The 24066-nt window shown below is 37.1% G+C and overlaps 1 protein-coding gene across 3 annotated transcripts in view; it reads right to left on the bottom strand.

The window, feature by feature from the left end:
- The window catches only part of ASAP2 (ArfGAP with SH3 domain, ankyrin repeat and PH domain 2), an 84946-nt gene that overhangs the window by 35548 nt on the left and 25332 nt on the right, over positions 1-24066 (bottom strand). For all 3 annotated transcript variants that reach the window (XM_054279546.1, XM_054279545.1, XM_054279544.1), the window contains exons 4-9: positions 17621-17695; positions 16030-16079; positions 5605-5734; positions 3386-3471; positions 1929-2004; positions 1349-1435 (exon numbers count right to left, since the gene is read on the bottom strand). In XM_054279546.1, coding sequence (XP_054135521.1) covers positions 1349-1435; positions 1929-2004; positions 3386-3471; positions 5605-5734; positions 16030-16079; positions 17621-17695 — 504 coding nt within the window. The remainder of the gene's footprint in view (positions 1-1348; positions 1436-1928; positions 2005-3385; positions 3472-5604; positions 5735-16029; positions 16080-17620; positions 17696-24066) is intronic.

A 24066-nucleotide genomic window follows, 5' to 3' on the forward strand; every position in this document is an offset into this window, starting at 1 on the left:
GCTCTGCAGGTAAGCATCTATATCTAAATTTGAAGAATTACTAAATAATGACTACAGCATAAAGCACTTTTTATACTTGTATTTTTAAATGTCACAAACTCAGTAGAAATAATAAATGTATGTGTATTATTAATTTTTGAGCATGTGAAAAAATGTGTATTTGTCACACCTTCCATATATATTTAATATCAGTATTACTGACAGACATTCCCAGCTACCAAGAAAGCCACAGACCCAACTAAAAGAGGACACCTGCTAACACACCCCAAACAGTAAAAGCTCCTTCTTGGGAGCGGGCAACCAATGGCTAACCCAAAGCAGTCACCACTTCCACAAGGTTCCCTAGTGTCTCATTCTACCAAGCTCAAATTTGGAAGTTTTTGGCAAATCAGTGAGTTCTGAATGCCAGGCAGAATCTAAGGAAGTGCCTGCTGATCTTGTGGGACTTTGTATACAATAGCCATTAACACAAACTTCCCAAGGTGACAAAGTGAGGAGTGCTTGAGACCGTTCCCAAATGCCTGTCTGCAAGTCACAGAATCACATGGATTGGGTTGGGAGTGGCCTTTAAATGTCAAGTCCAGCCCCAGCTGTGGGCAAGGACCCCTTTCACTAGACTACACTGCTCAACAACCATCATCTGTCACCAGTAAGAGCTAGGAGGCACCATAACTTTTAGGGGAGGATCAAAGCAAGACCGGAAAAGATCAAGGAAGTGTGAGCTCTGCAGACTAAACTATTTCATTGTGATCCCACTCAGAAAGAGAATCTGAAAAGCAGTGGGGTGGTTCATTCATCACTCACTCATGGCCCAGCAGCCACACAAAGGAAGCTGGCTGGCTTTTATTTATATGAAGAGGAGGCACTAACAATCTGAAACAAAAGTAGACCCAGTATTTACTATTACAATATACAAAAGATGCTCACTTGCAGATCAGAGTTTGAGACTACTCCAGAATTCATTAAGTCTAATGGCAATCATAATTGGAACTCAAAAAATACTTATTGGATTGCCAAACTGACCCAGCCCTTGCACATCTGAACACTGGCATTTTGCAGCTGAGTACCAAACCTGATTGTCATTTTTTGCAGATGATGACAGAGATGTTTTGGGATTTGAAGTTCAGTTTTACATAATCATTATAGAGTCTGGAATAATATTGTGAGATAAGGTTCTATATGGTCTTCTTGATACTGCCCAAGTTTTTTCATTCTCAGTTTGAGCAACAAAAATGAATTAACAAAAGGAATTAAATGCCTGATAAAAGTTAAAATAACCTTATTTTGATATTAACATTACAAGTAATTAAAATAGGTATTCCAAAGTTAAACCACCTTATATGCTTACCTCTTTCTGATCAACTTGGAGTGCTGATTTTAAAATATCTCTGAGCTGTGTTAATTGTCTTCGTTCTTCGTCTTGTGCTTGTTTAATCTTGAATAAAGAAAAACACAGGTTAAAAATAACATTTTTTAAACTTTTGATGCAGGTCTTTCAAATTTGCTGCTTAATTGATTCATTTTTTGAGAAATATTCAGTGAGAATGAAAGTGAAAAGAAAAGATAATGTGATCAGCTTATTTTCCCTTGTATTTTCAGAAAACTTGATAATGGTTAGGATATTGTTGGGTTAAGGCTTTGATATTACCTCACAATGCTCTTGCTTCCTTGTGTTCCATTTGAAACCACATGTTATTTTCCACTTAATAGACACTTTTGAGCAAAGGCTGTTGTCATAACATTTTACACAGTGGGGTCCTGAACTGAAACTAAGACTTCTGAATGTCATATTAAAACAAGACTTTACCAACAATCTACTCTCTACCTTAAATGCTGACTATTAAAGCAGCCAGGCAACCTGAACCAAAAGGATGCTTCTACTGTAGAAAACGAAATTTACCACACAAACAAGAAATGTTGCTACTCACTGTATAAAGATCTGTCGAGAGCATCTCAATTGAAGGTTTGAGACTTTCAACTGCTTTTAACCCATCCTGAAAGAAACTTTAAAAGAAAAGAAAAAGCCAGCTGTTATGAAATTTTACTTTGAATTTTCTGCTTTAAAAGTTGCCAAAGTAAGACATGCATATTATTATGCCATGCCATAAACTTCAAAATAGTAAACTTTTTAAAATTAATCTTTGACTCATCCACCTCTTTATTTCCATCATAGCTTATTCTAACATGCAAAATCCCCAATTAGATTCAGAACTGCCACAATCCATTGCCACATAAATTTTCCTCATTCTCACCTCAAATACAAGTTCTCATCGCACTTGGTGAAGTCCCAGAACAAGTTAAGATTCACTTGAAGAACAGCAAAAGCTCCATATAAAATAACTGTGATTTCTTGAAGCCACATAATTTTATGTCTAACGCAATCTTTTTACTAAAGGAAAACCCTTCTGTTTCCCAAGCATTAATTATGCTCCATAAGTGAGCTTCTAGAATTTGCTACACCTTTCTGTAGTACGTGCATTTTGAATTGGCAGAGTAATGCTGTCTATGCCAAGTATTCCAGTTCTTTAAAAAAATAATTTGAGATTTAAAAAATAAATTATAAGAAATCACAGTTACATGCAAATTTGATTAAATATTGCTGCACTGTTTGCAACATAAAATATTTTCACTCTGGGAAGCAGTCATGAAAGTGACAGTGCAACACAGCACTTACACTGCTAAAATATTATTAAATAGAGCAGATTAATGACACACTACAAGTGAAACTGATTTTAAAAGCAAAAGGTATTGGGGAAAAAATACATAGATGCAAACTGGTGTTTTAAGATGAAAACATAACTGATTTCAACAGGTTAGCAGTGGCTCTTTCAAGTTTACAGCTGTAACTTCATTGCTACATGACAGATTTGTAACAGTACCATAGCAAAAGCACATAATTCCAATGAGAACTCTGTGTTTTACTACTGAGTCCTCCTCCAATTAACTGGAAAAAGATTGACTCTTTCAATATATTTTTATTCCACTGCTTATGCAACTTATTTTTCTTGAGCACATAATTAATTTAGATCATTGGCTAGGTACTCAAAGAAGTCCATCAAAACTAAAAGTAATAGATCAAACTAAAAGCCCTGTTTGAAGAGTAGTTTATAAACATGGCAAATTATTGTTCAGTATTCCTTTGGAACATTCAATTGTATTCAATGTAACAAACTCAATCTCATTACATGTTTCAGAATATAGTTTTGTCAGATTAGTTATAGTAATACCTATAACTAATCTGACAAAAGCAATCTGTCAAAAGACATCAGCAAGAAGAGCTGAAACTTAAGATTTTAAAAATTCTAGAAAAGTGTTATGATGATGTAAAAATTTGAAAACAAAATATTGTTCCAGTTAGTGTAGAGATTATGAAAATAAAACATACTTGCACTGAGCATGAAAATACTTGATCAAGTTCTGAAGCAAGTCCACTCCTTTTTTAATCTTGATTTCATTGACTTTCAGCAGGTACTGCAAAACAGTAAGTTACAAAACAAATTATTTTTTACTGCTACAGGGGTTTTTCCCACTTTATTTTCATTTCTATTTCAACAAGTTTTTACCGTTGAAGATTTACAAAACCTAAAAGAAAATGCAGCAAAAAGTGGCTTCATGATTTAAGTCACACAAAAAGAAGTCTTGTCACTGCTGACTTTTGATATCCTGTGAGGACATTTCATTATGATTTGTTCAAATTGTTAGAATATGCTTTGGGGCTCCTAAGGAAAGCCAGTGTTTATAAAAACATGAAAGGGTTTGTGGAGTACATTTAGGAACCCATTCTTATACCTAGTAGCACATCTAAAAATTTATCTCACTAGTTATTAATTCATTACCAAACAGATGTCATGAAGGAGAAAAGCAGTTTGCTAAAATAAAAGTGAGAGATTATTTTAACAAGTTTTGAAATCTGCCTGTTGATTTTGTAGTTATCTTTATCAAATCCTTACACATGGTAATTACAACAAATTACAGTTTAGCAAGAGATTTTTCAATTAAGCTAATGTCAAGTGCAAAAGAAGTGTAATTACTGTCCTTTTGCATAAGGCACAATCAAAGTCCACATTAAGTGGCAGCTCCTCCCCTGAATATCATAACATAAAATGTCAGCCATGCAAGCAGAAGTATGATTGATCAAATATCATAGTCCTTAACTGTCCATTAAAAGACAATAAATTTTAACCCCAGCTTAGCCAGTGACCTCCAAGCAAAGGAGTGAATGTCTTCTTAATGATGCTCTAATGCATCTGGGTTTCCCCTTCTCACCATACACCCTAAATGTTTTAAACCAGCTCAAGTAAAGCAGCCTCTAAGTGCCAGCTTTCAATATTGCAGCTTCTTATGCTGGTTCAGGTGAACAAATGATGAGCCTAAACGTAGTCATGTGCACTGGATAGTATTTAGTTACAAAAACCACATCTCCAGCTGTTTGTTAATTTAAAATGGATCTCTAAGCATTTGGTATTCAGTTCACTTTCATAATTTATAGAGAACTAGTCTGTACTTATGATAAAACTTCAATATGTCACCCTTCTGACTTACTATCAAAACACAGTCAAAGTTCTCTTTCACAACTATTCAGAGGTAACAGAGTATAAACTTATTTTCCTCAAAATCAGAAGAAATACAGGATACACTCCAGCTGTTCCACATTTAAGGTAATTTATTCTAAATTCACAAACTTCACCCTTCATTATCACTACAACTGACTAAAGTAAACTCTTCCTTTATTGTGACACAGCAAGAGAGAAGCATGTGTTCCTAGTTGTTTCTTAGGAAAGATATAGAATGGGCAATTAGCTGACAACATCCATATGTTTATTTGTTACTCAAATCCCTTAATCAGTTTTGAACATTTTAGTCTGATTCTGTATAGGAATGTGAAGCTTTTATGTATGAGTGCATATAGTTACTAAAAGTAATATCCAGGACAACTGCAGTTCTGCTATGCTGGCATATGAGTCAAATTAGCTATCATCATCACAGGAAAGGCAGTAGAAACACCCATGGTGTATTTCTGGGCTAATGTGTACTAAAAAAGAACACAGCGACTTGAATTCCCAACCACAGAACCAGACATATCCTTAAATTATTCGAACCAAAAATATTCACATCAGATTTAACATACTGCAAAATCACAGAGATTTTGAAGTAGAAACATTCTGAAACAACTTGAAAGACAATTAGATTCCATCTCTAGCACTTTTTTCCTGTACCAACCCAGCAGTGTGCTAGACTAGAGTCTCTCCTCCTAATAACGCAACAGCTGTCAGGACAGGGAACAATTCAGAGAATGAGCAAGGGCTTAAAATAACTTACAGTGAAGTAGTGGTGTAAAGACTGATTTATTACAATCTCTTAGTGTTTTATTTGCATTAATTTAGCTGTTTGGTGAAATTAGAAAATATCTAAATTTCCTGCAAAGTTTGCCCACCAGAATAATAAAAAAAATTATTTTTCACAAATGGAGTCAACAAATAACTTGGCATTTCCCTTTAATATCACAGCTACTCTTAAACAATTGCATTTTTCAAAAATTTCCTACAAACAGCACAACAATAATACTAATGATAATGATAATAATAATTTCACACTGAATCTTACCTCACACATCTGTAACTGGAAGAACCTTCTTTCTTTCTCCATCTCTTCTGCAATTTCAGCTCCACTTATTTCTGTACGAATCATTCCATGAAGCTTAGCATGCTCTTTTTTCTCCTTCTCTATTTTTGTACTATAAGGCAAAAAGAATCAGCCAGTGAAGTGAGAAATCCAAAGCCTCTCAGGAAATCAGATTATTCACAAAGTCTACTGATGGGTTCAGAGCCAAACTACTGTAGCTTTGCATATGACTTACTTCCAGATGACATTTCACTTGAAATTTGACAATGACTAAAGATCAGCAATGACACACAGTAGCTGAAATCTAATTAATCATCTGTTAAAGTAATGTTCTGTCAAATATTCCAAAAGACAGTCAACGAGAAGTACATACTAAGTTCCTGCTCCAAAGAAAGAAAATACAGGAAAAAATAATGAGTTTTAATTGAAAACATAGGGGGATGTTTAATCCCAACAGAGCAAACACTGGTTAACAAAGTTCAGTTATGTCACCAGATTTATTGAGTCTTGCCTGTCATCAAGTCATCTTCTATATATACAGGGTTTCCTAAGCCAAAATCACAGTTGCTGTCTCTACTTGCTGCTGAGCCAGCTGGCACTGGGAATGCCGACCAGCCGGCTGTGTTGCCGACTTCAAAGTCTGCTAGACCAGCTGTCCTAATTCCCTAAAAGTTTCCATGAACATTTTCCAAGAGCTCTGAATAAAACAGGTTCTCCTGCAGAATATAAATGAATAACTAATGCCTGGTCTATTCCCATAAACTCACTTCTGCATTTGTTAAAGCTATTCTCCATATTGTTCCTAAATGCAGTAGCATAATTTGACAACCCAGTTAGATAAGTCTAACATAAATACATATATATATATTAAGGAAAGAAGATAGATGAGGGTGTTTACTTTTTGAAGACTTTTAGTTTGCCACTCATATAGTTTAGAACCTCAAATTCTGAAAAGAGCTTCCTGAGGAAATGCTATACTGTTTTTGAACAAGGAATACAGGAAGGAGATCAGAGGAACAAATAACACAGACAACTGTCCTACCTCCTCTTGGGTAGTCAAGTGTCTCTTAGCTCTCTCTCTGAAAAGGTGACATGTCTCAAGTACTCTCTTAACCTGATGTTAACATTACCCTAACAGCTTATGGGAAAATGTCTAGAAGGACTTCCAGACAACAAAATATTCTGTACTTACACTTCTCATAAACGAGGAACTGCCTCCTATTACACTCCTATTACTGCCTCAAGCAGCAAGGGAAAACAAGAATTAATTCCATGAATGCTTCCCTTCAGCAATGCCACTGGGAAGCATTTTGAGCAGCAATTCAAGAAGGCCCACTGTGCTCTCAGCACAGGCAGGCACAGCAGAGGCAGCCCTGTGCAGTACTGCAGCAGCCAGCATATCCAGCCAGCACTGTGCTCCTCCTCAGCCCATCACATCCCGCCAGAAGCAGACGTTTGGAAGGAAGATCCTCTCCTTTGAAATAAATGTTCTGAAAACCTCCATTTGCCTGAATTAAAACTCAGTTCCAGAATGTTCTGTTTTCATGAAGAATAAGTGCTCACTCTTATCCAATTACTAGCAGTTATGCTATTTTGAAGGTGCTACAGAAAACAGGAGTCCAGATACAAGAATTAACCAGACAATCCTGAACAAGAAAGATAAACCACTAGAAAAAGGATTCACAGAAAATTATCAATATGCAGCTCATTTCTAGCACACACTGTAGAAGAGTTTACATTACATCATATTTGATAGTTCTAAAACAGTCAGCCTCAGAGGAAAGATCCAGGATGTTTTTGTTCTCTCAATTTCCAAATTAACCTAACAGTTCTTGAGGCCAGAGAACTCACTAACACGTGACCAGGTGTGAGAAGGCTAATAACTACCAATTACCATTATATAGTATTTTCATTTTTTACAGAGAACAATACTCAAGCATAAGAAAATGAAACCAAGTCCAAAATCTTAGGAGCTTATTAGCATGCCATAAGGTATCTCTCAATGCTAGTTAAACCAAAAGACAGCTAACACTGCCAAACAGTCAAACATTATGCACAATACCACAGCATACATTATACTCTTCTTAAAGAAAGCTAGATTTTGGGCAAAAGAGTGCTTTCTGCTCTTTAAAGGATAAATCATACTCCACAGGCAAAACAATAGTTAAATTAAGATGAAAATATACTGACCTCTATCAAGCAATTCAGACAAAGATTGAAACCCTTTGGTGAGCTTCAGGCTACCTGTTTTCAAAAACTCAAAAAGATACTTTACCAAAAACTCCAAATCACCTCTCAGTGACAAGTATCAGAGATACATGCCTCGTGCATTTCACATTTACATTTCCTCACTATTTTACTTTTAATAACTAACTACATCTTCACCTTTGTAATTCAGAATTTACCCTGTTGTTTTGCCACAATTATAGGCTACCTCCTATCTGACTGACACCACAGGACACTTTGTTTCTAGGGAAACAAAGAAACCCCTCACAGCCCTTCTTCACGCAAATCTTCTGAGTGCTAAAGGCTGGCTGAGTGTCCTATCTAAATGCAAGGATCAACTCAGCTTCAAGTGTCAGTCTATTGTGACATTAACCAAATCCTTTTGGCAAAGACACGCCTGTAAGACTACACTGTGAGATTTCCAAATGTTGCAGGGTGTTAAGGTTTTCCAGGCAGATCAATTAACCCAAATTATTAAGAAAATTGTGAAAACTCTAAAAAATACCCTAGAAGCAATAAGAAAGCAGCAAATCTTTTGTAATGCTGCTATTCTTGGAGTTCATGCAACACATATCTCATATACACACTTTGCTGACTAAGATTAAAATGTGAGCACACGTCAGTCCATTTACAAGACAGCTGCACATAACTAATATACAGTGAGGTCAGATGTGTGTAACAGACAAGCAAAGCTGAAATACAGGATAAAGAATTACAACAGTAAAGTCAAAGAGATACAAAGTGAATGGTCTCACCCATTCATTTTCCAATATAAGACTATTTTTACCACTTCAATTTGAAAAGAAACCATCTTTCAATATAAATTACAATTTTCATTTCAAATAAATCAATTTTGTCATACAGATTGTGGTATAAATAAGCACCAAAAACTTGTATTTTCTGTCAATCAGTAAGGGTAAAAAATTAGAGCACACTGTGTACATGCAGCAGTAGTGAACTGGCTGGGTGGGAAGCAACTCTGTCATTCTTCCTCTCCTTCTCCATACAGCAGTCAGCCAGGCTGAGTCTGGGTACATATATGAGAAGGTGCAGAGACTGAGAACAGCACCTGGAAGGAACACACTTTAATTGGTAGCCCTCTGGAAAAAGAAGTGCTTCTGAAAGCTATTTTGTTTGACAAAATAATATTAGACATTTTCATTCCAAATATCCTTTCTTTGTCTAGTCTTCCTTTTCAGCCTGATTCTCCAGGCTTGGGCCCTCCAGCTTTTTGGTGAAAGAGTCTCCATTTCATTTCACCCTACTGTCTGTCAATGCTCACAGTAAAGTATGTCTCTCCTAACACTCAAGTCCTCAATGAAGAAGTCATCTTTTCCTTTTGGAAATGCTTGAAAGGTTTTCCCTTCCATACAGCCTGCTCTGAATGATAAAGGGGAAGAGGACAGAAGGAGCGAAATGTGATAGGATATTTTCATCATTTCACCCATAACATCTGCAGATTCATTCAAAGACTTTTCCATTTAATTCATAGGTAATCTATTTCAAAATAAAAATATTTAATATGAAATCTTAGACTTGAAACAGTATATTACCAGTGGTTACCTGCACTTCAGAAATGCCTTTGACACTTTAAGCCTTTCCCACAGGATTCTCCTGGAGAAGCTGGCTGCTCATGGCTTGAACAGGCACACTCTTCACTGGGCAAAAAAACTTCCTGGAGAGTAGGCTTGGAGGATGATGGTGAATGGAGTTACTCCAGCTGGTGATCGGTCACTAGCGATATTCCCCAGGCTTGGTGTTGGGGCCAGTCCTGATTAATATCTCTATGAATCACCTGGAAAAGGGGACTGAGTGCATTCCTAGTAAGCCTTCAGATGACACTAAGCTGGGGGGATATGTGGATCTGCTGAGGGATATGGACAGGCTGGATCGATTGGGAAAGGCCAGTGGTATAAAGTTCAATAAGGCCAAGTGCCAGGTCTCACACCTGGATCACAACAACCCCAAGCAGCGCTACAGGCTGGGAACAGAGTGGCTGGAAAGCTGCCTGTCAGAAAAGAGCCTGGAGGTCTGGTCAGAAGCCAGCTGGGCACAAGCCAGCATGTGCCCAGCTGGCCAAGGAGGCCAATGGCATTCTGGCCTGTATCAGTAATAGTGTGGTGAACAGGACCAGGGCAGTGATCATCCCCCTGCACTCTGCACCAGTGAGTCCACACCTCACCACAGAAGTGCTGTGTCCAGTTCTGGGCCCCTCAAAGACACTGAGGTGCTGGAGCAAGTCCAGAGAAGAGCAACAGAGTGAAGGGTCTGGAGCACAAGTCTGATGAGGGAGCTGGGATTCTTTAGGCTGTTGAAAATGAGGTTTGAGGGGACCTTATCCCTCTTTACAACTACCTGAAAGGAGGTTTTAGCAGTGGAATTTCAGTTTCCTCTCATAGGTAACAAGCAATAACACAAAAAGAAACCGCCTCAAGTTACACCAGGGGAAGTTTTTATTAGATATTAGGAAAAAAATTTTTCTGGAAAGGGTTGCCAAGCATTGGAACAGGCTGCCCAGGGGAGTGGTTGAGCTGCTATCCCTGCAGGTATTTAGATGTGTAGATGTAACACTTAGGGACATGCTTTAGATGTGGACTTAGATTTATGGTTGAACTTGATCATCTTAAAGGTATTTTCAAGCTTAAATCATTGTATTATTCTATTCTATGATTTTTTATTTAAGCAACTTTGTTTAGCACTTTCACTCTATATCACTACTTACGAGCTGTGACCTCCACTTTGTCTTATGTACTTGCATTAAAAGGAAACATGGCAGAAATACCTAGGAGCTATAAACATCAATGGTCTTCTGTGTCAAGTTAGAGCTCTGAAGAAGTAAATTGAGAAATGCTTGCAGAATTTTCAGATAAACTTGTTTTATATTGTGCAAAACATGAGTTTACTAAACTGGAAATAGCATCACTTAAATAGTTGTGCGGACATCTTAACAGATGACTTTATTTGACTTTGATCATTTTTCCATTGACTTCAAATAGTTCAGAAACAAATCAATGATAGTTATTTCTAGATATGAACACTTGCATTTCTTCACAGTAATGCATTGTTAATGCCTGAATCTTAAAATGCCACAAGCACATTCAAACAACTTGTTCTCTTCACTCAGTTGTGCAAAAGAGACCTCATGCCCAGTTTTTAAAAGGAGAATGGCAAAGAAGGAGAGGTAATCAGCCTTCTCAGAAACAGCTCATTAGTCTCCATTAAACCTTTACACTTTGTAGCATGAGCACAACACTTGTTAAAGAAGACTTCTGAAGATAATAGGCATTTACAGGCCCCAAAACAAGACAACTCTATTTTAAAAATTAACATTTACTTCTTTTCAAGAAAATCAGGTTGATATCCAGAATACAGACATATTCAGCAAAAAAAAAAAAAAAATTGTGAATAATATGGTTCAGTAAGTTTATGCTTCTATTTCCTGTGTAAAATTGACACACAGTCTTTACCTCAGAATGTACCACAACAGGACCGATCAAACTGAAGCGTGTGGGTGATAGCTGGCTCAGCGCCTTGCTCAGTGCGATCTGTCTGCTGGGAGAATGAGCAGTTTTTATGACATGTGTACTCCTTCCCCATATGGTCCCTGGGCACGCCTGCCATTAGTGTTTGAGCACACAGGGGAAAGCAACTGCCTCGGAACAAGAGGAGCCCAGTGTGAAACAGCTCTCCCAAAGGACACAGAGCAGTCCCGCTGCGCTGCTCTGGTGGCCGGCAGCATCTCCCAGCTCTTGTGTGGGAAACAACAACTGCAACTGAGGTCCCACCAGAAATGCACTGCTTTAAGGCTTTAAAAACATTTTAAAATCTTTATGGCTCCAACTGAGTCATGTTAATGACTGGTGGTGAGAAAATATCAATTATTCATGAATGCCACCTCAGGATAGTCCCAATTTTTGACTGGAGTAGGTCTGCATGAAGCTACAGGTTGCTTGCTCCTCATAGTACCTTACTCAAGAGCAGTCCCAGGGTACAGAGAAATAGGGCTCCAGCTTCCCTCCATTACTTCAGCTAAGGCAATCCTGAGGAAATTGTAATCAACAATGATGGATGGTGATCCAAGATCATCAGAATGGATCTTAAACATCTCTCTCCCAAACAAGAACTAGATACATAGGAATTTTTAAGCACACTTAATGACATAGAGAGGTTGAATCTCAAAAATTGTTACGGGAATAAAGCAAAGCAGATGCTATTTTTAAATTAACTTTCTTTCTTTTCAAATATGTCACACTTGGGTATATTTGCACCCAAAAGGTTATCACAAAGGTGCAAGGAAAATATCACAAAGGAAGAGAGATGAGATAGTGTGATAAATAAGCTTAAAATATTTCCTTATAAAGGCAGCAATCAATATGAAAACTGCCACTTCTCAACAGACTACAAAAATACCACTCCATTATCTGGCACGTAGCTTCACAGGTCTGAACTTGTGACTAGGAAATGCAGATGAACAATATGATGTTAAGCATATGATACAGAGGCATGTGCAGAAAAAGAGCAGCCTAGCAGCCTTGAATAGTTTGTTAACCAAAATGGAAAAGGAAAGAAAAAAAAAAAAGGAGGGGAAGAATTTTCAAAAGAGCTATTCACGTGTTAGAAGAAATATCACTGGAAAAGACAGCTCACTAAGCACACACCTAGAATTGGTTTTAGGCACAATCCAAACAAGGGGTTATCTAAAGTAACAGATTGAAGAGGACTGAGCAAACCTCTGGCTATCAGCACCTACATCTACCACTCAGCTCTGGCAACACAAGCTGGAGGTGAGACTGAGGTTACCCCTCCTGGTTCCTTTGTCCCTTTTATTAAAGCAGAGAGCATGAAGACACCACAACAAAACCCCTAAAAATTTCAATTAAGACTTCTTGAGGTGATTCTGCATCCACCCACTGCTACAGACAATCAAAACACGCAGCTATAAGGAAGTCTAGATCCATTCAGGATGGGCACAGAATGAAAAGAGTTATTTTCTTAACAAACCTCAGCAGCATGTATAATAACAACCCAGAGAAACCTCACTGTTTTTCTATGAAAAAAAATTAGTATGAGAAAAAAGATGATCTGAACAAATTCAAACTCAAATGAATATTATCATCCTAAATTGAAAATCACATCATTAAAATTCCCATCTCTAGTTCTTAAAGACAAATGCTCCATAATGACAGGTTGTAACATCTCAATTTATCTGGGAACTGATCTTATGTACAAGAGGTCTGACAAATCCCACAGTCCTACGGGCAGGGGTCTCAGGGAAGTTCCAGGACTGACTTTAACTCAACAAAATCATGGAAAACTGGTCTGCTCCTTGGTATAAGCAACACAGCTAGCACTGAAAAACAATACTCCCTGACTGCCAACTTTATGCCATGAAAAGTAATTTCCACTGTTGTAGAACAGCTTACCAAAGGAAAAAAAAAAGAAAAAAAAGCAGGCCATTATTTGAAAGAATTGACACAGAATTCCCAGGCTCTCTATCCTAAGCCTCAAGCTGATGATCCTTTGGTCTATATCAAAGTCAAGGAGTCCAACAGACTGGACTAAGAGCTTCAAACTTCAAAATATTGATGTGGAGCTTTCATCTAACCACTTAAAAAAATGCAGCACTCAGTAATTATACCAGCCCACCACTCAGAAATACCAAAAAATTGGTTCATGAATCTGAAAAAAATTTCTGATAAATGTGTGCTACCTTCAACTTCTGCATGTTGAATAACCTGACATGTAAATGGCTTAGAAAAGAGCATTGTCAAGTAGGTCTGCTTCATTTGTTAAAAAATCTTGCAGAAAGTAGAGGTAACTGCAACTGGAAAAAGGAAACCCGTTTCAGATCAAAACCCAAGTGTCTTACTTGAAAGCAAAGTCGTAAAAAAGGTTTTCTAAAGGATTGCCAGTTGAAAGAAAAAGAAAAAAATCTCATTCTATCACACAAGCAGCAATGGATTCAATGCCACAGACAGAAAACACATTGTCAGCATCACATTCTCAGATCCTGAATGACACAGCACACAAAATAACATTTCCAACATGTCCATAACCTCAAATGAAAATCCCCAAATACACAAATACATTTTCTAAGGGGATTTCTTACTTCGCAATTCCTTAATTAAATTAAATAACAACTGAAAATATTTCTGGTATATCTCACTCTGAAATGCCAGCTCTGAACAAACTGATGATCAAGCACAAATCCTTACATCACTTCAACACACTCATCCTAGTGAATATTAGATGAGAAATCCTAAAAGCACTAGAGGTCTAGGTCCAGTAGTAACATTCCTCTCGGTGTATGTCCCAGCAGTGCACAAATTTATTTTAAATTCGGCACATAAACTTCGTGGGCTGTCAGTATGAATACTCACACACAAGTAAACAAGCTTTCAAATCCAGCAATCAAGCAGTGCTAGACAACAGCAGACTAAATTATAGGATTACTCTTTAAGGCCCATCCTCAGAGATCAACTAATGCCATAGGCAATGATTAGAAATCTTAATTATCTCAATAGTCAATAACTGGAACGGCACCAAATGAGAGTGCTCACAGGTGTCAGGAACACAAAACACTGGAGCCAACACAATCTTCTGTGGATTTAGTATCAGACCAGAGGTTTATCTCAGTATTTCAGAATGTCCTTTCATGAAAATCCACCTATAGCTAGGCAGTTTCAAAAACCAAAAGCCACACAGGTCTTCCTCACAATTTGATTCTAGAAAGCAATAACTAGACCATTCTCATTGTTATTCACAAAAGGAATAATGAAATTTAGCTAACTGGTTGCTTCTGTGGGTAAACCAGCTACAAGAATAATTTCTGAAGACTTCAGACAGACTAAGTTTATATCTACTGCACTATAACTTTGTGCAATTAAAAAAAATACATAAATGGTGCTGGATTTTCAGCCAGTCTAGTTGGCTGTGGATCTGCAAGTCATTTATGTTAAATAGTGTCATCATACATGATTCTTCTGGACCTGTATCATCAGAGATGGTCTGATGCAAGGCAGCATTATTTCAGAAGAACAAAGACACTGGACATGTGACACAAACAGTCTAGGAAATACTGCAATGTGGAATAAAACTCACTACAAAAATTCTACTTCAGAGACTGTCAGCTCTGAAGTAGATGATGATGTCTGTCGGATTCTCGGCTGTTTAGATGGTCTGGAAAGGCCCGGGGTGGCCTTGGGCAGCCCGCGCTTCAAAGGACAAGAAGGGACTTCAGATCTTTTCTCGGTCTCAGTGTTTATTAATTGTTTATCTAAAAGATTTTCCCTCTGCCCGACAGAGGTCTGCTCAGCAGTCAGCCATGAGCACACACTGAGAGCCCCTGGGGCGGTCACCTATCTTTATACTCGGAGTTACGTATACAATATTTATCATTTTTCCCCAATACCTTTTATCCTTATTAACCAGTGCACTTTTAGTAATAACCAATCCCAAAGTGCCAACATCACCACAGAAGATGGAGGCCAAGAAGAAGAAGAAGAAGAAGAACAGGACACGCCCCAATTCCTCCATCTTACTTCTTTAGACCCTCCCTGTACAGAAATCTTAAACCCTGTGTTTCACTCTAACTAACTTATCCCTTCACCATTCACCCCAGTGAAATCCTCCTATCCTCATACAGATGTTGTCTCCTGTGTAGGATCAAAGTCCAGCCACCAGACACTTCTGGCAACATTCCAGGACTCCCGAGCCCCCCAAGGGCGGTCTCGGTCACTCTGCACCTCAGTCCTGAGGGGCTGAGATCCCACAGATGTCAATGATACAATTGACCTGGCCAACCCTGGAAACAGCTGTCTCTGATGCAGGACACTGAACCACTTCAGATTTACTAGGAACCAGAATAAATTGTGTTTGATGTCAGATGTTGAGCTTTGTTGACTCATTCAATTTATTTAGCTAGATATAAAATTCCAGTTTTTATAAACTTATTTTATAGCTGTTTGTTTAAACAGTGTATCTGGTAACTTCAAACAAGTGGCTTATGCTAAGTAGGGTTAGATCCACAACATAAGACACAACTCACAAGTCTCAGATAGGTGTACATCCACTTCTAATACATGCTGCACCTGCTGAGAACATTCAACCTCAGCATTAAGTAATAAGCTCCACAGATTTCAGTTACATTTCCCTCTTAAATAAAAGTTAAAAAATACATACACTTTTGTTTCATAGTCCTTCCAAGCTTTATCAAAGGGTTTTTTCAGGTCCTGTCAAGAAAAGAAAAAAAATAACAGCCAGCTATTTACATGAAAAACACTGTGGCTCTAACAATGAAGACACACCTTAGCCCCTACTGGAATGAGGGACTCCACTCTCTCGTCTAAGGGTTATGCAATCTTGCACAAAGGAAAACTAATCTTGTAAAGAGAATTAATACACCCATGTTTTTAAAAGCATGTGTAGGATGCTGTTTACTATGATTTTCACAGCTCCATTTTACTCCATTTACATTTTACATTTTAAAAGGTATAACAACATGTTATCCCAAGACCACACTATGCAATTAATCAAAGTAACTGCTTTCTCATCATTGAATCTCTGCCTGTACTGGAAAAAAGTCCCTGTCCCCAGGCTGTGGTATAGCCTTGGCTAAGAACTTGATTCGTCACACTAAAGTTTAAAAAAATCAAATTTGCAGACTTAATGGGAACAGTATAGACCTTATGGCTCAGCATAACTAATTCTGTGAGAATTCTGAATTACTTACATTCCAAATTCCTTTATCATCTTTCCTCTAAATAAGGTAATTTGGATAAAATGATCTTAACAAGTTGTGAAGTTATTTCACTGATGTCTAAAAATGCAAGAGCTGAAATTTTGATGAAGTTCAAGAGAACAGACAACTACAACTGTCAGACACTGGAAAATCTTTGCAACTACAGATTATGAACTAATTCTTACATTTTAATTAATTATTGAGACAATTATTAAATTAACTGAAGCAGCATTTGATTATACTCTCAAGGCAGTGGGGAAACACTGTATTGTAATAAATGTATTTATTCTGACATAGAGAAAAACATGAGTGAAATGTGGTAAGCAAACAACACAAAAATAATAAATCTATCTTATTTAATAATCTGTTTATGCTCCAGTAATTTACAGAAACCATTTTTAGTCTATGTACATATTTTTCTCCTTCCTTCCATGTCCTAGAACAATAGCTGCCAGTCACTTCCTGTTTGCTCACTGAACAAAGCAAAAGCCAAGTAAGTTTGCTCGCCATAGGCTCTGAAATTTATCATAAACATATCATCATTTGAGTCTTAAGTTGCTGTTATTTCAAAATAGGAAATGTCCTTGGGCCATAAACAAATAGATTTCAGCTTCTTTAAAAAATCCTATGCTCATACAGTCTAATTTGTGCTTCTTAATAGTTCCAGGTAAGTTTAAAGTGCTAAAAATCCTTAAATATATAGTACTACCCTTAACTCAACTAAGTAAATATCTGAATCTTACACCTCTTTCTCTGCTTATCTCCTGCATCTCAGGCCTGCTTTTAAAGCCTCTCAAATGTTGTTTTGTATACACACTCAAGAAAATGAGGTATGTGAATCCACAAACAGAAAGGATGACTTGATTCACAAAAAAAAAACCCAAAAACAAACAAAACCCCCAAAGTCTTGTTTATTGAGCTAATATATTACTTGAGTATCCTACACCTTCCAACACATAAGATTAATACACTTGCTAAATGTACCTACTGTACCAACAACAATCCTATATATTAACAGGAGGAAAGACATACCCCTTTCACTCCTTTCAGGTCTCCCTTCAGCAAACTGTCCAATGGAAAAGTGATTATGTTGTTCATATTCTGAATCTGCAACAAGAAAATTACACCAAATCAGTTAATATATTTAGACACAGAACGTAAATCACCTTAGTATACACATTTCAGAAAGTTTCACAAGGAAATCTTACATATTATTTTCCTGTCCCTGCCTTATGGAGATGTTTATTAGCACAGCCAGTAACCAAAGATGAAAGCAACACAAGTTAATTAAACTGACTCTGGAAACACTATAACCCAAACCAGCAGGAAACCTCCAGAATTACTGCTGATTATAAATACCTCAACCAACAGTGTCTGCAAAATAAGAACACTAATTTTTACATTGCCTTATTTCCCCATTTAAATTCTATGAACAGAAGCATACAATTTTTTAGCACAGATAATTTTAAGTTCATGAGCAGATTTTATATTAACCTTGTTTACTTTCTAGCTTCCTCAGACCTATTCCATAAAGCCTATCTGCTACTCTCCCAATACATGGCATCTTACTCTGACAGAAGTTATAAAGACAAAGAATGCTGGCCTGTAAAACAGCCACCATTCCAGTATTTTTCATTTGTTTTGAAAAAGCAATACATCTGCCTTATTTATCTCATGCAAACTTTCAAATAGGATTTTAATGAGGGCTACAGTATGCAAGTAATTCAAGTGAAAACTACTTAAAGAAGATAAAAATTATTTCAAATTAAGACAGTGGTAAAATAATATTGATTTTGTTAAATATCTCTATGATAATATTTAAGAAGTAAAAAGAACAAAGAAAGACTGTAGGAATAAGACAGCTAGGAAAAGATTGCATATCAACTCCTTTATGATTCAGGGAAAACATTCAAGGTACGGACCATAATACCTAGGCAGAGAGTTTAAACTGCAACTATTCAAAAGAATTGGTTGCTCTGAGGAGCAAAACCCAAAATACTTTTGAATAAAACAAAGAGCCAAAAAATCAGAATAACTTTTGTAGCAGTTCAGTGAGAGTTGCCCTTGGATGAGTTACATCTTTTTTGATATTTTATGGTGTTCTTTTAAAATGTGATTTTTTTTTCAAGAAGCTCTGAAATCCCTACATGAAGATGGATTTCAAATGTTCCAATTACAGAAAAAAACTTTGTATCAAAACAAATGCTTTTATTTCTTCAGGAATAATGTCAGGGACATCAAAGTCCCCTTCAGTGTAACCCATTCAGAGATGAAAGAATACTAAAATTTGAAGGAAAAAATAATTCCAATTATGGATGCTTCACTCTCCCCAGAATTGTAAAATACAAAATATTATCACCCTGTAGTTACTTGGTGGCCTCACTAGAACAGACTCTGTGATATGTAACAGTTTTTGTTAAAACAAACCAGCAAAGCCCCACTGTCCCCACCTCTCCTCCTCAAAGAAACTACCTTACTACATTTGCTTGAAATTTCAGCCACCAAAGTGAACCTTCATCAGCTGTAAAAGTTACACAGATTGTCTCTGCATGGAAAAGCTAAAGAAATACAGAAAATCTGGTCTTTCAAACTCTTAACACAAATCATATTTCCCCTCCTCCACCCTACTTTTTCTCCTCCCCAGTAAGCTGCAGGACCCAACCACAGCCCTTCAGAATCAACAAGTTATATCTCAGCTCTGTGTTTGGGTTGTTTTTTTTAAGTACTTCCTGTAAAAATGGAATGAGCAACATGTACACATGCTTAGCTGGCAGTGCTGGAAACCATCCACTTCCTAAGTCCTCAGCAGCACTACCTCATGCATATACCAGGACAACAATTCCCAAAGGTCATAAAATTATATGTCACAGATACAGGGAGAAAGTGCAAAGGTTTAAACAGCATAACACCTACATAAAAGACCTCCAAAACTTCTAGAAGCTGCTAGTGCACATCCAGAATGGTTATTCAGGTGGAAAAGAGAAGAGGTCCCTTTCAAGATATCTTTCCACACAAAGTTTTCTACTTTTTTAGTCTATGTTATGAGTATGATGTAGTCAAATGTCTAACTTAGGGATCAATACTTTCATAGCCTCCATTTCATTATTCTCCAAATTCAGTACACAGAAATAAAGAACAAAGCATTTCTCAACAGTAGACTCAACTGATTTTTCTTTAAGTCATAAAAAAATAAACCATCTGAAGTATTATCCCAAACATACTCATGAGTAAACATCAATCAGACTCCAAAATAGTTATGGATATTTGCTAGAATTTCACACCATGAGGCCTTGAGTCCAAAGCAACTTACAAAAAACCCCAAAAACAAGAGAAAAACTCTACATTCTTTGTAAAAGTTTAGAGACTGTTTGCCTATTCAAATTAATTCCTTCTGTGTGCTATCACCTGTACATTACCATCAGTCTATTGTATTCCCTATGCTCCTATTCTATTTGTAACAAAAGCAAACATACATAATGCATGAACTTGTCATTATTAAACCAGTTAGATGAATCATACTCCCTCATATTTATAAGTCAGTAAGCAGTACACAGATGAAAGATCTTACATGTTTTTCTCTTCTTTATTGAGAAGCATAAGCTGAACTATCTAAAAATATAGACCCATTTTTGGCATACAGAAACACTAATATGTGCAGCTCCTACTCTGTGTGCAGACTAAAAGGAGCTAGAACATATGCAATGGACTCTACATTTTGACTACTTTATGTTTTAAAATATGCTTTAAAAAAATACAAAGGTGCAAGAAAGCTTCACAGAAATTAATGTCATCCTGTCTCAGAGGAACACTAGCACATTGCACATGGTTCAAAAGCAAAGAAAGGAAAAAAATAGTTGACCTCATTTCCACTTCCAACTTTGCTGCTTTGGCACTTGCAGTTTTCCTCTGACAGTTTCCAACAAGATGACAATGTAAAAAATTAAAACTTCCTAAGCTGGAGAAGGTTTAGAGAAGAAGAAATGGCAGGGGAGAGAACATATAAACAAAACACATAGCTGCCAGAAGTGCTGGTAGAGGCAACAAGCAAGCCAGCATTTCTAACGGGGAAAGATGTTCAAGTGGTTTAAGATGCTGTGGTTAAACATTTAAATTCACTGTTTGCCAGCCCTCCTGATTACTTTAATGTAAAGCTCTTTTCCATAAGAGCTTTGTATACTGTGCACGCAGTACTTCTGTAGATTTTGTCTGCTAGATCCAAGTAAAAAGGAAGAAAAGGATTTTCAGTATACTTCAGAAGTTAAACAGTTTTCTTAACGTGCAGAACTTAAAACTTTTTCAGTTTAAACTAAAATTCAGGCAGCTGAGCAGTATGATGTGTCTTCTATTGCCATTACTACACCTTAGGTGCAGGCCCTGTACGTGGCTCTGGGCTTCTCAACCATCAGTGAGCTTGTGTGTGTGCAGGTGATGGCAGTACTGTCTGCTGACAAACCATTAGTTAAGTTATTTTCTATTTTTTAAGGTAAGTGCTATTGGATTTAATAGTTTCCAATAATTTTCCTAGTGACATGAGCTTCAGCAGGACAAGGCCAATCAACACAGCAGGGAGAAAGTGGAAATCAGAGCATCCACAGAGGCTCTGATGAGCACGGTACAGATGAGACATTGTTTGTCTGAACTTTAAGGTTTAGCATCTACCCCCAAGACTTCAGAAAAGTGTGTAACAAAGATTGGTGGCACAAACTTTCATCTTTGCACTGTGCCTTCCCCTCCCACACAAGGACACAGTGCTGCCCTTGCCCTGCCCTCACCCCCTTTCCCCCACAGCACAGGTGTGGCTGAGCTGGGACATCAGCCACCACCCATTATGCCACAGGGAAAATGACTGCAGCAGAACAGCTGAGCACCACTAAGGGTCCACAAGGAGCTGCCTACAAAAATGCCTTCACACAAGATACAAAGTGTTGCCACCATGGGCTACTTAGAACCAGCCCCATTATTAGCACCAACATGCAAACTACAAACTGGGAACTTCTCTATTAGGAAGTACTTCATGGGAAATCTGAAAAGCATAAAATGAAGAACTGCAAAAGAAAAGGAAGGAAGAGGCTTGGGGTTATTCTAGCCCTTCTTCCTTACCAGTGGAGAACTCCAGAGTGCACATTTTCTAACCTAGGTTAAAAGCCTAAGTGGTAGGCTTCTATCACTTTCTCTGGGACACTTCACCTTATATTTTCAGAGTGAGATTCCATTTATACACAATTTATTATTTTCCTCCTCCACAATCAGAGTAATCTATGAAGTGAACATTCTTTTAAACTTTCTTCATAAACCTACCTATTGAAGCCCTAATCATGTTTTATTACTGTCCTCTGAATTTCCTCCACTTGGATCAATACCCTTTGGCAAAAAAATAAAGATTTGATTCCAGGTTGAGCTGAACCCATGCTTCTCAGGAGGAATTATTACATCTTGGTTTGTATCTCTACAAGCATAAATCAAAGAGTACTCTTTTTTAACTCACACTGTTAGCTAAGTTTTCCTCAAGTGTACTGGTGAAAAACTGAAAGGGCACAACTTAAATCATTAAGCTCCATATATAATACTCCAATCTCAAACATGTATACGTGTAGGGTTTTCTCATGGACTTCAGTGAGTCCTTCTAAACAAAAATATGTTTGTGAAGGTTCAGGCACCAAACATTGCGTTTTAACACCTTGGTCTAAACCAAGAAAATTCTGGGCATAAATTTTTCAAGTTCAGTACATAATACAGAAAAGATAATTCCTTCAGTTTTGCTGTTACCTTTTACAGTTAAGCAAATTTTCTTTCTTCTTACATTTAAAAAAGTAAGTAAAGCAAGAGCATATGGTCAGAAAAATACCACTGCTGTTCTTCCATTTTCTGTAACTAAAACTCCAAGGATTATTAATAGAAAATAGAATCTCTTAGTTCCAGCTATCTTCCACAGAGTGGAAATATCAGATCCACTCCTCTCAATGCAGCCTGTTTCATCAGGTTTAAATTTATATAAATGAAAAATAAAGGGAAAAAGTAAATATAACAACAAATACAGAAAATGGTATTTGTTAAATAGATACTTTATCTTCACAGATCAAATCCCTTTTCAAGGAGTGTTGACAAAAATGCACAACCAGCGTTTATTTCTTCTCAGTGTAGAAATTGAACAGGATTTAAAGGAGAAAATATTTAAAGTGCAAACATAATGCAACAAGACTTTCCTTGTCCTAACATTTTTCATGTTAAGACTCACACCTTTATCCCTTGGCACTACACTTAAGAAGGAATAATAATTGACACTACAGGCAAGTACCATACAGACCTTACCAACCTGGGAGCACTGCCTACTCTAGTGTGTGGCAGAAGTCTATTAGGAATTAGTAACAAGGTTGCCATCAACAGCAATATTGTGCTTGTCACACAATGTAGTATGTTATTTCTGAAAATGGCCTCTAGTACTTTCAGATCTTTCAGTACCAAAAAGACAAACCGATTGCTCAATCTTCTTAAAAAACAGAAGTTGAAAAAAAAAAATTAAGCCGATAGCAGAGCTTTGGCAAGAGAAAACAATTGCACAGCATGTATCACAAAGTGATCGAAATAATGCAAACAAGTAGAATGGCTAAAATGAGTGGTGACAAGGATCTTGTACACAGTAAATATAAATTCATTTCTTGAAGATGTATTTATAAATCCCTTCAGAAATGAAGAAAAACTACAAAGGCTGGGATGGTTTTTTTTTTTTAATTTGATGCACTATTTGAAAGTGCACACATAAAAGCAGCATAGCAAACTTTTAAAAACCTCAAGACCTAAAGTTTAACTTGAATAGTAAGTATACAGGTTTTAGGATTAAAAACAAAAACACTTCAGCTGTTATGGAAATACTTTAAAACACTGATGCCTTCATAAGGCCATAAAAACTACAAAGTCTTTTGGTAAACTTTAAAAATTATTAGAGAAAACAAGCACCTGAAACTTCAGTTAAAGCAGAACAACTTTATAACAGCTTTCCTCTACCTTATAAAGGACAAGTCTAAGGAAAATCTGTGTGCAGAAGGACTTTAGAGCTACAGCTCTAAATGCCATCCAGGCCAAGAGCTGACAGAACACATCAGCTTCTAGAAACAAAAGTAAAATATATGACAAAGCAAAACTTGACAGTAGCCCTAAAGCTTTGCCAGTGTTAATAGCTTTGGCATCTGTTCCAGTCTGAACATGTCCTCTCACTTCCTTGCACATTCCCCATCCACTTCAGTTAAAATCTTCTGTGGAAATTCAGCACCCTGTGAAGTCCCAGAGAACGGTCTATTTAAAAAGTACCTTTCTGAATGTTTTTTTCAACGGCAGCAGGTTGCATGGCCCCAGCTACATTTTTCATGAAAATATTTACAACCAAAACATGTGTAGTGCTACAAGAAAACACCAAAGGAGAGGCCTGTTTTTAATATCATTATTTTGAAAGCATTCAGAGTTGGATACATCACCTCATTTTG

Source organism: Melozone crissalis, unplaced genomic scaffold (genome assembly GCF_028551555.1).
Source record: "Melozone crissalis strain CALT ecotype California unplaced genomic scaffold, PUWL_Pcris_2 ptg000027l_1, whole genome shotgun sequence".
In the NCBI taxonomy this organism is placed as follows: Eukaryota; Metazoa; Chordata; class Aves; order Passeriformes; family Passerellidae; genus Melozone; species Melozone crissalis.